Below are 15,109 nucleotides of genomic sequence, written 5' to 3' on the forward strand. Positions count from 1 at the left end.
TCTAAAGCAGTTATTGGAACTGTTGGGATAAATAATGGAGATGAAGTGACTTAGGTGGAGTTAAAAGGACACTGATCTGACCAAGGTGAAGCTTTCCTCTGATTCTATATTGCAACTTCGAAGAACAGCAGGAGACTGATTATCGTTGGCACCTTGGTCAAATTAATACTCCAACTGAGCTCAACAAACTAATTAGCATAATTAATCTGTTTTTTTATCGAATTTGATTTACACAAATTAGTTACCACGTTTTCATTTGTAGAAGTAGTTGTATTTCAAAAATCATTTAGTTGATGGTAAAGAGTTTTGAGCAGTCCCGAGGTTATCTACAGTTGAAGTCAGAAGTTTACACACACCTTAGCCAAATACATTTAAACTCAGTTTTTCACAATTCCTGACATTTAATCCTAGAAAACATTCCCTGTTTTAGGTCAGTTAGGATCACTACTTTATTTTAAGAATGTGAAATGTCAAAATAATAGTAGAGAGAATAGTTTTTCAGCTTTTATTTCTTTTATCACATTCCCAGTAGGTTAGAAGTTTACAAATACTTTGTTAGTATTCGGTAGCATTGCCTTTAAATTGTTTAACTTGAGTCAAACGTTTTGGGTAGCCTTCCACAAGCTTCTCACAATAAGCTGCTGAAATTTTGTTCCATTCCTCCAGACAGAACTGGTATAACTGAGTCAGGGTTGTAGACCACCTTGCTAGCACAGCTCTGTCCACAAATTTTCCATCGGATTGAGGTCAGGGCTTTGTGATGGCCACTCCAATACCTTGTCTTTGTTGTCTTTAAGCAATTTTGCTACAACTTTGGAGGTATGCTTGGGGTCATTGTCCATTTGGAAGACCCATTTGAGACCAAGCTTTGACTTCCTGACTGATGTCTTGAGATGTTGCTTCAATATGTCCACATAATTTTCCTTCCTCATGATGCCATATATTTTGTAAAGTGCACCAGTCCCCCCTGCAGCAAAGCACCCCCACAGCATGATGCTGCCGACCCCATGCTTCACGGCTGGGATGGTATTCTTTGGCTTGCAAGTCTCATCCTTTTTCCTCCAAACATTACGATGGCCATAATGGCCAAACAGTTCAATTTTTGTTTCATCAGACCAGAGGACATCTCCCCAAAAAGTAAGATCTTTGTCCCCATGTGCACTTGCAATCTGTAGTCTGGCTTTTTTAGGCAGTTTTGGAGCAGTGGCTTCTTCCTTGCTGAGCAGCCTTTCAGGTTATGTTGATATAGGACTTGCTTTACTGTAGACAAGTACCTGTTTCCTCCAGCATCTTCACAAGGTCCTTTTGTCTTGTTCTGGGATTGATTTGCACTTTTTGCACCAAAGTACGTTCATCTGTAGGAGGCAGAATGCGTCTCCTTCCTGAGCAGTATAGTCCCATGGTCCCATGGTGTTTGTACTTGTGTATTATTGTTTGTACAGATTAACATGGTACCTTCAGGCATTTGGACATTGCTCCCAAGAATGAACCAAACTTGTGGAGGTCCACAAATTTTTTCTTTGAGGTCTTGGCTGATTTCTTTTGATTTTGTTTGTAAACTTCTGACCCACTGGAATTGTGATATAGTCAATTAAAAGTGAAATAATCTGTCTGTAAATAATTGTTGGAAAAATTACTCATGTCATGCACAAAGTAGATGTCCTCAACGTATTGCCAAAACTATAGTTTCCTAATATGAAATCTGTGGAGTGGTTAAACAATGAGTTTTAATGACTTCAACCTAAATGTATGTAAACTTCTGACTTCAAATGTAAATATCTAAATAAATGCTACTCTTTTTATCTCTCTAATGTGGAGGAGGTAGCTGAGATAAAGGGAAGTTGTTGGAACTGTAGGGGATGTTTCTAAAATTGCTCTGAGCTTTGCTTTAATTGTCACGCAAGTAAGTGCCACAGTAGTGAATACTAGAGGAACTCTTGAAATGTAGGAATATACGTGAAGATTTTTTTATAAAGCAATTTGATTGAACTCTCGTACTGTTTCATGCTTGCATTGATTACCCTAAAATTGCCCTGCAGATGATCTCTGCCTTCACATAGGTCGTGTCTGTAGTTTTAAATTGGTAGCTGCCCCAGATTTTAGGCTTTGTATGAAGAGAGAAAGAGAAAGAGAAGGAGGGAATGAGTTGGGAGGAAATATGGGATTGATTAAAATGAAAGTAGGATGAGATTTGAACTAGGTAGCTTCTGGGATTAAATTTGTGTATTACAATCTAGTTCTGAATAAATGAGAGATTCTTATTTTTGGCAGCATCTTTGCCATCATATGAAAGCAAAATTCAGCAGCTGCCGAAAATCTGAAATAAAACTAAGAAATACTGAAGTAAATACTTTGTAGGACAGGTATGATCATAGGGCAGTGTGCAAACATAGTGTTCTGGGCCATAAACCTTTGTCCGAGTGATAGAAGATCAATACTAAGCATTAACACTGGCCTGCTGAACATTTCCAGCATTTTCTGTTATCCTGTCTGGGGAAGTCTCAAACTCTTGAATTATTCCAAATGTAAGATTTTCTAGTGTTCTGTACCCAGAAATAGTTAATAACAAAAGAGGTCATTTCAGTAGAATCAAATTTGATGTATTCTGCTTCATCAAATTGGCACTAGTCTGGCACTTTCCCTCAAAGGGTGGAAATATCTGCAGTAGGTCAAAGACAGGTATGTTGGGAGTAACTATCTTGTTCTCAATATCCAGTGAGAAAATTACACTTTTTTTCATAAATCCTTCCAGTCAATTTCAGATTGAATGAAACAGGCAATACCTGTGGTTTTAACATAATAATTGATATCTAGTTACTTTTAAGTTTTAGATTGAAGCATCAATTTCCTTCCTTGCTGTCCTAATTCATTTTAGAGATGTTCTCTTAGTATTATGTAATGTTATAGAACACAAACTGTCAGCAATGATATTACGTCCTTCAAAGTGGGTGATTTTTCATCTCTGCTTTGGGTTAGTTCAGCTCTCTATGCTTCATCTACAAGAGCAGTAAAACTCTGAATGTCGCCCCTTTTGTTGCAGTCCTCTGGTATTATATGCCGCCTGTGTATCAGGTTGATAATTAGCATCTCAAAAGTTCAGAGTCATTTCAATAAGTAAACATAGAGACTGTTTGCATGCTTCCAAATATAACTTGAACTATTCTTGCATTACTGGCAGTAAACAGTTTTAGTTGGGCATATTACTCACATACAATAAACAATTGAACAAGTTTGTTAGAGAGCAGCATTCCACAGGGACAAAAAGCTCTCAGCTGCAGTACCCAACTACCTTGGCTGGAATTCAGGAATAATCAAAATACACTATTGGAGAGTAGATTAAGTGGCTGCATCATGGCCTGGTTTGGAAACGCCAATGCCCTTGACTTGAAAATCCTATAAAAAATAATGGATAATGCCCTGTCCATCACAAATAAAGCCCTCCCCACCACAGAGCACATCCCCACCATTAAGGCAGCACAGTAGCATAATGGTTAGCACAATGCTTGACCCAGGTTCAATTCCCGCTGCTGTCTCTAAAGAATTTGTATGTGCTCCTCGCGTGGGTTTCCCCTGAAGCTCTGATTTCCTCCCACAGTCCAAAGACGTACTAGTTGATAAGTCATTTGGTCATTGTAAACTGTCCTATGATTAGGTTAAGGTTAAATCGGGGGTTGTTAGGCCACATAGTTCAAAGGGCCGGTCTGCACAGTATCTCAATAAATAAGTAAATAGAAATAAATCCTCACGGAATGCTGTGATGGGAAAGCAACATCCATCATTGGGGTATCCCACTACATAGGACATTCTTGCTTCTCAATGCTGCCATCAGGAAGAAGGTACAGGAACCTCAGGCCTCATACCACCAAGTTCAGGAACAGTTATTACCTCTTCAACCAAAGAGGATTCTAAGGTCACTTAATCTCATATTCTCAATATTTATTTATTTATTTATTATTTTTTTTTTCTTTCTATTTGTATTTGCAATTTGTTGTCTTTTGCACTCTGGTTGATTGCGCACTGGTTGAATGCCCAGGTTGGTATGATCTTTCATTGTTTCTGTTTTGATTATTCTTTTATTATGGATTTATTGAGTACGCCCTGAAGAAAATGATTCTCGAGGTTGTACATGATACAGATGGGTACAGTACTTTGATAATATATTTACTTTGAGCTGGTAATCAGAGTGGTGGAGCAAATGAACAAAGTAACAAGCTTAGACTGCAGTGTGCCTAAGGATTTTTGCATAGGGCATTCTTAAAACATTGAGTTTCCTATTTTTTATTGATTATTTAAATAAATTAAATGATAGTCACATTTTGGAGATGCTCCTTATGGCTTGAACTTCCAACATAGAGCAACTTCAGTTTTGAGGTCTTTGTTCAACTCTGAGCATCCCAGGTTCCAGATAAAATGGATAAGTCACAAAGCAGTGTCGCAGCAGAAATAATGTCTAGGATAATGCTGAAACAATTGAGGTTTTTTTTTAGTCAACGTCAAGGCTGAGTTTACAGACATATTCACAGCTGTAGTGAAAAATGTACTTGCAGTAACATCACAGGTACATAGCATCATATATGCAGTATTTACAAGAAAAGCATAAATATAAATTATATCCAAGTTTTACAAGAAATTGAAGTTTTTATTCACATTTAGCTGCATACAATTTAAGTCTATTAATACACTCAACTTTTCTGAAAAAAATTGAAGTCAAAAAGAGGGCACTAATTTCTGACCTCAATGACTAAATTCATATAAACCACTTAAAAATGTAGCCTGCCACCTCCACCTCCACCACCGCCACAAACAACCATAAGCCTGAACCCTATAGTACCCTGCATCATGAAGTACACAATTTTGATGCTAAGGACATCGTTACAGAGTCCAGAAATGTGTTTCTGGACTGAACTTTAAAAGAAAACCACAAAACAATGTAATGGATTTTAGGATAATCTCAGAGCTACACATAGATTTAAATAGTATCCCGTTTCCAGACTAGGATCTCAAAAGTTCAAAGTAAAATTTATTATCAGAGTACATACATGTCACCACATACAACCCTGAGATTCTTTGTCCTGCAGGCATATTCAGCAAATCTATAGAATAGCAACTGTAACCATTGTCAATGAAAAAGCGGGAGAAGAGAAACAACAAATTGTGCAAATGCAAATATAAATAAATAGCAATACATAATGACAGCAGGAAGTAACAAGATCGGGAGTCCTTAAGGTGAGAAAATTGGTTGTGGGAACAACTCAATAGATGAGCATCATTATCCTCCTTTGTTCAAGAGCTTGTTGGTTGAGAGTAGTAAGTAACTGTTCTTGAATCTGGTGGTGCAAGTCGTGAGGCGCTTGTACCTTCTATCAGATGGCAGCAGTGAGAAAAGAGCATGGCCTGGGTGGTGAGGATCTTTAAGGATGGATGCTGCGTTTCTACAACGTTTCACGTAGATGTGCTCAATGTTTGGGAAAACGTCACTTTTGATATGCTGTGCCAAATCCACAATCTTTTGTAGGATATTCTGTTCAAAGTCATTGGTGTTCCCATAATACCAGGCAATAATGCAGCCGGCCTGTACACTTTCCACTTTTCATTTATAGAAGTATGTCAAGGTTTTTGATGTCATGCCGAATCTCCGCAGACTCCTACGGAAAACAACAGTATATTACAGTCTTTCTCAGAGCTCTCACTGTGAGAGCCTCTTATGAGCTTAATTGTCAAAAATCCTGCAAAGGAACAAATCTATTTGCCAGAATTCCATTTTACAAATCAACTGGAAATAAAAATTGAGATTTACATCAATCATCCTTTCCAATTTCTATTTACTCTTCATTACCTAGAATTTTTTTCACAGAAAGGTGAGAATGATTGACAGTGAAAATTTCTAACAGCATTTACATTATATAAAATAAAGACAGAAACTAATGGGAAATATTCCCAGTGACACATTAGTTGTCAGGCTCTCTGCAATCCAGTATTCAGTTCTTCCTCCTCAATGACAACAGTGACTCAGAATTTTGTAACATTTTTATTGTAGAAAAATCATCTAAGTTCTTTAGAGCAATGAGGCACATGCCATTTGGTGGTGGAAGAATTAGGGAAAATGGCCCAGTTTTGGATTTTAGGGGAAGTTCTTTTCTCCTGGGAAAGAGAAATAGAGTGTCTTAATCAAGCGGCTCTAGAGAGTAGGTTTTAAACATATGAATGCTCTACCTTATGTTGTAGATCAGAAAAAGGATCAAAAGTTCATAGTAGGAAGCCTGTAAACACAGGTGAGTAACAAGAAAAAGATGGAGGAAGTTGAACGTAAAGACTGAGAGAATTGATTGATAATAAAAGCAATATTTGAATTGGTGAATCTTATATTACCTATATATCTAATATTTATACGCAGTCCAAAATGTATTTTGCAATCTATAAAGTACTTGAGACTTCCTAAAGTCATAAACAGAGTAAATAATAAATACTAATATTTCTTTTGCTGCTCTTTCTGAAGGCCTTCTTTTCTCTCTAATTAGTCCCTACCGCTATTTCTCTATATCTGACCTGGTGATGTTTTAGTAAACTACATTTCCTTGCAGTTCAGAATATTGACAAGTTGTACTGTATTTTCTAGAGCTATGGGTCGTACGATATAACAAATTGCTTTTGTCATTGCAGTTACACATTCTACATATTAATATAAAATCCTGTCATCATTCAAACTAGCAAATAAATAGCATGGTGATTCATAATTATTTTGTTTTTAAAGAGAACCCCAGAGAATCTTGTTTCGATCCTGGAACAATCAAGAATGGCACACGGGTGGGTACGAACATGAAGCTTGGATCTACAGTGACCTTTTACTGCGACAGTGGCTATGAGATAGTTGGTTATTCGACTCTTACCTGCATCATGGGAGGAGATGGGAATCCAACCTGGAATAAGCCTGTTCCATCTTGTTCAGGTAATGACCACTCAAATAGAAAAGTCATGCCCAGCTATGTTTGCATACACCGTAACCTCTTTTGCAATGACCTTCATGTCCATAACAAAAAGTATCAAAACTTCCATCCTCTGGTCTCTGTACCTCCAATGTTTAATTTAACAATATATTTTGAACACTTTAACATATTGTTGACCATTAAGTGTCCAAGAAATAGGGTAGCTTATTTATTCGAAGGTCTTTCAGGATATATACTAGATGGCACAATGGAATTTCGTCAGAGCTAGGCTATTGCTTTTGAGACCATTTCACCATGTGTACCTCCCTGTTCCCTCTCCCTATTCCTGCCCCCATACCAATGAAATTATTTGAGATATGAACCGTATTGTAATGATTCATAGAATAATCTTGTGCTATAATTTTGTCTTCACCATATCAGTGGAAAATGTGTTGATACAAGGATTTGCACAAGTTTGCACAACCTCTTGGATTGTATTTTGGGCAGGAGATTGATCCTGCCAGACTCCTGCCATTTGATGGACAAAAAGCCTTATCATCCATCTGTACCTCATCAGAGAACCAGGTCGAGTTCACTCATGAATGATATGTAGTTATAGTACTTCTCAGCTGCAAAGTTTAGAAGTTGAAAACATGCTCGGAAAGCACATCAGATAACAGTCAAAATATCAGAAATGTTTCTTAGTATGTAAATAATATTGATCAGCAACTTTAGGCATGAGGAATTAACAGTGAGCCCTGAGGCAAAAAAACCCAGGAAACCCACCTATTACTATTTCCTTTGGTGAAAAAGAAATCATGCTGTAAGTGTGGCCAGTAAGTCAATAGAACAGGCAGGCAATCATTCAGAATTACAAAATTGATTACAAACTGCAATCGACTATCTCCTGTTTTCTCAGTACTTAATTAGGGATGTGGATAAGAATTTCAATTTGACTCTTTTTGAAAGGGCACTTACACACCATAATACAGGTACAAATTCACCCTTAATGTACATTGATTTTTGAGTAATGAGGGTGCTTTAAAATCCTCTAATATCCCTGCTATCCTCTATACCACTGTGCTTTTCTTTATAAGATCATAAAATATAAAAGTTATCAGATTGATTAAGTCTGTTTGTCTCTATGGGATTAAATGCCTTGGTAATGTAGTCCATCTGAGGCTGACTAATTGCTTTGCAAAGCACAACTTCATTTCAATGAACTCCAGTTTTCAGTTAAGATGTTGTGGTCTCCTTTTCTTTCTCAAGAGATTTAATGTTCATGTGCAAAGAAAAAAGTTTTGCTTTGAGTTATTTGCCTTTTGTTTCAACTTTGCTGGAAATTTTATTAAGTATTTTCTTTTTTTCAAACTGAGTTGCAAGAACTCTCCTCTTCTAAGTAGGCATTATTTTGACCCGCAGTTATGTAATGTACATTTTAGAACGTTTGTAAGGATAAAACATTTTGACTCATTACATAAAGCATTATATAAAAGTCAGTTATTACACCATCCCCAGACTAAAATAAGTTGGAAATATTAATAGTACAAGAATGAACATGATACATCACTCTTTAATAATTTTAACCTGTCACAACCCTTGTTTATTATACAATGATTAATTTGAAGGTTTAAGTAATTAGAATTTTACACTGTGCACTCTGCACTCTGCCTTATTGGAAGATAAATATTCAATGTTGCTTTCTTGTCCAATATTTTTATTAGTTTCTACATAGAAGAATACAGAGTACAAGAAAATGTATATAAAAGGTCAAAAAAGATTAAAAACACTACCAGTTAAATTATACCTGTTCATAATAACAATTATATTACCCAGTATTCTTATAAGTTAGTCAATAGTTATATTGAACTATACTAATTTATTACCAAAAAAAGAATCTAACACTTACCAAGACTGAAGCTGTTCATTAAGGAGAAAAGAAGGTAAAATACATTCTCATATAATAAAAATTAATAATATCCAACATCTGAGTTGCTTAATAATGTTATATTTTGATGCGTAATTGTCATAAAGATTGGGAGTCCTAGACAATTATGTTTGATTATGGATATCTCAAACTTCCTGTGAGGTTTTTGCTATTGTGATTTCTGGCTAAACTTCAGGAGTGGGCACCCTGTGGCAGCCCGCAGTGAGCGCCAAGTTCTTGCACTTTCTTTGCAGTGACATTGTCCAGCTTTAAACTGAGAGTAGTATGCCAACTCCATTCTTCTTAAAGGAAATGATGGGGAGCAATGGAGGTAATACACTCTCCAGTAATTCATATGATTTTTGATTCATTAGATTAGCCATATTTCATTGATGTTATGTGCCTCTGGTGTATTAAGTTATTTCCTTTTTAAAAATATATGAAATAAGAGCAGAGTAGACTATGTGGCCATTCAACTTTTGTGCTTTTTTTGAGACTATCACATATCTATTGATTACCTAGATATCCAGAAATCCAACATGAATGAACACAGTAATTGAGTTTTTACATCCCTCTGGGGTGTGTTATTCTGAAGGTTCATCACACTCTGATAGAAGAAGCTTTACCTCATCCCAATACTAAACAGATAAACATCATTCTCCTGCCCCTAGCTTCCTCAGTCAAGGAAAGCCCTTCCACTTTACAAGTTAAAATTTTTTTAACAAACTTGAAAAGTTTCAGTTAAGTTCCTTCTCATTCTTCTGAACTCCTCAGAGTACAATCCGAACCCAAGCTTCTCAATCTCTCCTGTAATCACAACCCCACTGCTGCTGGAACAAGTCCACTGAACTGTTGTACCACTCCCACTGTGACAACCTGCTGTAGCTGAAGAGATTGAAACTTCACTTCTGTATCACACATCCATAATGCTGGAAGAACTCAGCAGGTCAGACAGCATCTGCAGAGAGGAATAAGGGGCTGACCCTTCCTCAGAACTTACCTCGGCCTGAAACGTCGGCTGTATTCCTCTCCATAGATGTTGACTCACCTCCTGACTTCCTCCATCTTTCTACATGGGTTGCTCTGGATTCCCAGCATCTGCAAAAATTTCTTGAACGGTACTTCTGGTTTGGTCTCAATAAAACCCAATAAAATTGCATCAAGTCTTCCTTTCTCTTGAAAGCAAAATATGTTGTCATAAAGGTACCTCTTGTTATTTGTCCCACCTTGATATTGGTCTTCAGTACCTGTGTTCAAGCACGCCCAGGTCCCTTTGTCCATGAGCACCACCCATACATTTTTAAGATAATTTTTAAGCATGCTCATCGGTCCTTTTTTTAAAGTATTTTCTTTAACAGATGTTTCAGACTTGAGTTTTCTTAGCTGGTTATCAAAGTGTTTCAGAGATCAGTTTTATCATGTAAGATCAGAAGGTCTCACACCATACAGGGCTCACCAATCAGATGAGAGCAATCTTCAGGGATCAGTTTGCTGCTAGAAAATCTGCTTCTAGCAAACATGAACCTGGCAAGTAGCACAACGGTGATGATATTCTAAACCATTACTTAAATGTGCTTTGTCATCCGCACATTTGTGTTAACGAGAATTGTAAAGTTATTATGACACATTTTAAAAATTGTGACAATTAATGATTGATAACAATAATTTGAGGAAAATTGTTATCTTTTCGTGTATTATTTTGTCTTCTGTTTTAGCATCAGGTTAAACAGCACCTATCTTCAAAAGAGAAACCAACGAATATTGGGCTAACATTTTGAGAAATTAGCACAAATGCCTCTTGTCCTGGAGGGATAAACATTCTCCATTTACTCTCTGCTGTAACGCACTATGAAATAAAGGGGTAGGAAGAATTAGGGGTATCAGACTTGAGACAAGAGAGTGAACTTTCCATTAGCCTTTCCTTGTTATGGTTTTGAGTGTGAATGAATAATTTTTCATTCCTGTATGTCCAGGAATATTGTAGAGTTGAGTAGATAACACTACATAAGAGTAGAGTTGTAGCTAAAGTGCTTTGTTTAAAACAAGTTTGGTATTGATTTTATGCAACATTTTGTATAACGAAAGACAAGTGCTGGCTGCATTTTATATATATACTGTAGTTATTAATGAGGTACTTTTCTTTCTTTCTTTTTCAATCTTTTTATTAAATTTCATATATAAAAAAAAACAGCACATAATAATGAATAGATTACAGATTCAATAAACTTGAGATTACATTAGTAATAGGATAATAATATCCTATTAAAACATCCATCAACAAAAGGTACATAAATCAATCAAGTCTATATAAATATGTATGAAAAAAAAACAAAAATAATCGTCGAAAAAAGAAGAAAAAAAAATTGAAATTATATATGAGAAAAAATATATATTGAAAAAAAATACTAAACTAAAACTAACATGGGCAATAATAGCACTTTATAAATATATAAAGGTGTCAAGAAAAGAACTCCGGAACTCCATACCTGAACAAGTATAAGTAGAGAAAAGGATCTGAAATAGGCCAAATTAATTCATATGAAAGTGTCGAATAAATGGTCCCCAGGTTTCTTCAAATTTAATTGAAGAATCAAAGATAGTGCTTCTGATTTTTTCCAAACTCAAATAAGAAATAGTTTGGGAGAACCACTGAAATGTAGTAGGAGGATTTACTTCTTTCCAGTTTTGTAATATAGACCTTCTGGCAATTAATGTTACAAAGGCAATCATTCGTCTGATTGAAGGGGAAAGCTGATTGCCATCTTCATTTGGTATACCGAAAATTGCAGTAATAAAATGGGGTTGTAAATCGATATTCCATACTGAGGAAATGACATCAAAAATGTCCTTCCAATAGTTATGTAAAGTGGGACATGTCCAAAACATGTGAGTCAATGAAGCCACTTCTAAGTGACATCTGTCACATTGAGGATTAATATGCGAATAAAATCGGGCAAGCTTATCTTTAGACATATAAGCTCTATGTACAATTTTAAATTGTATTAAAGCATGTTTAGCACAAATAGAGGAGGAATTAACCATTTGTAAAATTTTTTCCCATTTATCTATTGATATATTACATCGAAGTTCTTTTTCCCATTCTTGTCTAATTCTATCCGATATTTCTGGCTGTATCTTCATAATCATGTTATAAATAAAAGCTACTAATCCCTTCTGACAAGGATTAAAAGTAAAAATCAAATCTGAAAAATCCGATGGAGTTGAGTTAGGAAAAGATGGAAGAATTTTATGTAAGAAATTTCTAATTTGTAAGTATCTAAAAAAATTAGATTTAGGTAATTCAAATTTGTTGGATAGTTGATCAAAAGACATCAAAGTACCTTCAAAAAAAAGATCACGAAAACATTTTATACCTTTCCTTTTCCATATACTAAAAGCTTGATCTGTCAATGAAGGTTTAAAAAAAAAATTACATAAAATAGGGCTGTCCAGAGCAAAGTTTTTCAGATTAAAGAATTTGCGAAATTGAAACCAAATTCGTAGTGTATGTTTAACAACAGGGTTAGATATCTGTTTATTGAATTTGGCTAAATCAATAGGAAGAAAAGAACCAAGAACGGAAAATATAGAATATCCCTTAACCTCACTACATTCTAAATTTACCCACTGTGGGCACACAGGTGAATCCAAATCTAGTTTCCAGTACATTAGGTTACGAATATTATTCGCCCAATAATAAAATCTAAAGTTAGGTAAAGCTAGACCACCATCTTTTTTAGACTTTTGTAATTGCCTTTTGCTTAACCTAGGATTTTTATTTTGCCACACAAATGAGGAAATTTTTGAATCAATATTATCAAAAAAAGATTTAGGAATAAAAATTGGTAAAGCTTGGAATAAATATAAAAATTTCGGTAAAATCATCATTTTAATAGCATTAATCCGACCAACTAATGATAAAAATAAGGGAGACCATCTAGTAGTAAGTTGCTGAATTTGATGAAGCATAGGTAAAAAATTCAGTCCAAATAAATCTTTATATTTCTTGGTGATATTTATACCTAAATAGATAAAGTTATCAGTAACAACTTTAAATGGCATCCTATCACTCAATAAAGTTTGCGCGTTTAAAGGGAATAACTCACTCTTATCTAAGTTTAACTTATAACCAGAAAAGCTACCAAATTGAGCCAACAAGGATAAAATAGCAGGAATAGACCTACTAGGATTAGAAATATATAACAACAAATCATCAGCATAAAGCGATAATTTGTATAACTTCTCATTACGGGTAATACCAAAAATATTAGGAGACTCACGAATAGCAATAGCTAAAGGTTCTAATGCAATATTAAATAATAAAGGACTTAAAGGACAATCTTGTCTCGTACCACGAGATAATTGAAAAAAAGAGGATCTATAATTATTTGTAAGAACAGAAGCAACAGGTTTATAATATATTAATTTAATCCATGATATAAAATTAGGACTAAAATTAAAGTTTCTCAATGCATTAAATAAATATGTCCATTCAACTCTATCAAAGGCTTTTTCAGCATCTAATGAGATAACACATTCTGGGGTTGTAGGTGATGAAGTATAAATTATGTTAATCAATTTTCTAATATTAAAAAAGGAATATCGATTCCTAATAAAACCAGTTTGATCTTCTGAAATAATCTGTGGTAATACCTTTTCTAATCTAATGGCTAAAATTTTTGTAAGAATCTTAGAGTCTACATTTAATAATGATATAGGGCGATAAGATGCACATAAAGTAGGATCTTTATCTTTTTTAAGAATTAAAGAGATAGTAGCTTCATAAAACGATTGAGGTAGTCTCTTCTTAACAAACGCATCATTAAAGATTTCACATAGCCAAGGAGAAAGCAATAAAGAAAAAGTTTTAAAAAATTCTACAATAAAACCATCAGGACCAGGAGCTTTCCCTGAATTCATTGATGAGATAGCCTCTCTTATTTCATCCATAGAAATAGGAGCATCAAGCAAGCTACAATCTTCATCTATCAGTTTAGGAATATTCAAATTATTAAAAAAATTATCCATCGTAAACCGGTCACCGTCAAATTCTGATTGATATAAAGATTTATAAAAATCTTGAAAAGTGTTATTGATTTCTTTATAATCAGTAGTTAAATTACCGTCTTGTTTACGAATTTTAATAATTTGTCGCTTAGTCGAAATAGCTTTTAATTGATTAGCTAACAATTTACCAGTTCGATCACTATGAATATAAAATTGAGCCCTAGTCTTAATTAATTGATTCTCAATTGAAGAAGATAATAATAAACTATGTTCCATTTGAAGCTCAACTCTCTTCTTATAAAGTTCTTTGGTAGGAGTAACGGAATAAATCTTATCAATTTCTTTAATTTTATCCACCAATAAAGCTATATCTGAATATCTTTGTTTTCTTTTACCAGCGGAATATGAAATAATTTGTCCACGAATAAAAGCCTTGAAAGAGTCCCAAAGTATTCCTTTATCAATCTCTTCATTATAGTTTGTTGAAAAAAATAAGTCAATTTGTTGCTTAATGAAGGTAATAAATTCTGGATCTTGAAGTAAAGTAGCATTAAGTCTCCAGGATCTAGTATTGATAGAAGAGTCCGAAATCTTGATAGATAACTTCAAAGGCGCATGATCCGAAATAGCAATAGAATCGTATTTACAATCAATAACATCTGTTAATAAACGATGATCAATAAGAAAGTAATCAATTCTAGAATAACTATGATATACATGTGAAAAAAATGAAAATTCTTTATCTTTAGGGTTCAAAAACCGCCATATTTCAGTAATTCCAGAATCAACCATAAAAGAATTAATAAGTAAAGCTGATCTATTCGGAAGAGTTCGAATAGGTTTAGATCTATCCATCGAAGGATTCAAACAACAATTAAAGTCTCCACCCATAATCAACATATATTCATTCAAATTAGGAAGAGAAGTAAATAAACGTTTAAAAAATTCAGGACAATCAAAGTTTGGAGCATAAATATTAACTAAAACAACTTTCCGATTAAAAAGTGAACCAGTTATCAACAAAAATCTACCCTGTGGATCAGAAATAATTTCATAATGTGTAAACTAAATTGAGGCGTCTATAAAAATAGACACACCCCTAATTTTAGCGGTACAATTTGAGTGAAATTGTTGACCTTTCCAGAACCTAAAAAAACGTTGATTATCCTCCCTCCTAATATGGGTCTCCTGTGCAAAAATAATATTAGCGTTCAATCTATGGAATACTTTAAATATTTTTTTACGTTTAATC

General features: G+C 34.6%; 1 protein-coding gene across 1 annotated transcript in view; it reads left to right on the top strand.

Moving 5' to 3' along the window:
• Nucleotides 1–15,109, top strand: part of LOC132383331 (CUB and sushi domain-containing protein 1-like) — a 474,994-nt gene that overhangs the window by 185,830 nt on the left and 274,055 nt on the right. Inside the window, exon 17 of the mRNA XM_059954233.1 lies at nt 6,752–6,946. Coding sequence (XP_059810216.1) covers nt 6,752–6,946 — 195 coding nt within the window. The remainder of the gene's footprint in view (nt 1–6,751; nt 6,947–15,109) is intronic.

The sequence above is a fragment of the Hypanus sabinus genome, chromosome 30, assembly GCF_030144855.1.
Source record: "Hypanus sabinus isolate sHypSab1 chromosome 30, sHypSab1.hap1, whole genome shotgun sequence".
Lineage (NCBI taxonomy): Eukaryota > Metazoa > Chordata > Chondrichthyes > Myliobatiformes > Dasyatidae > Hypanus > Hypanus sabinus.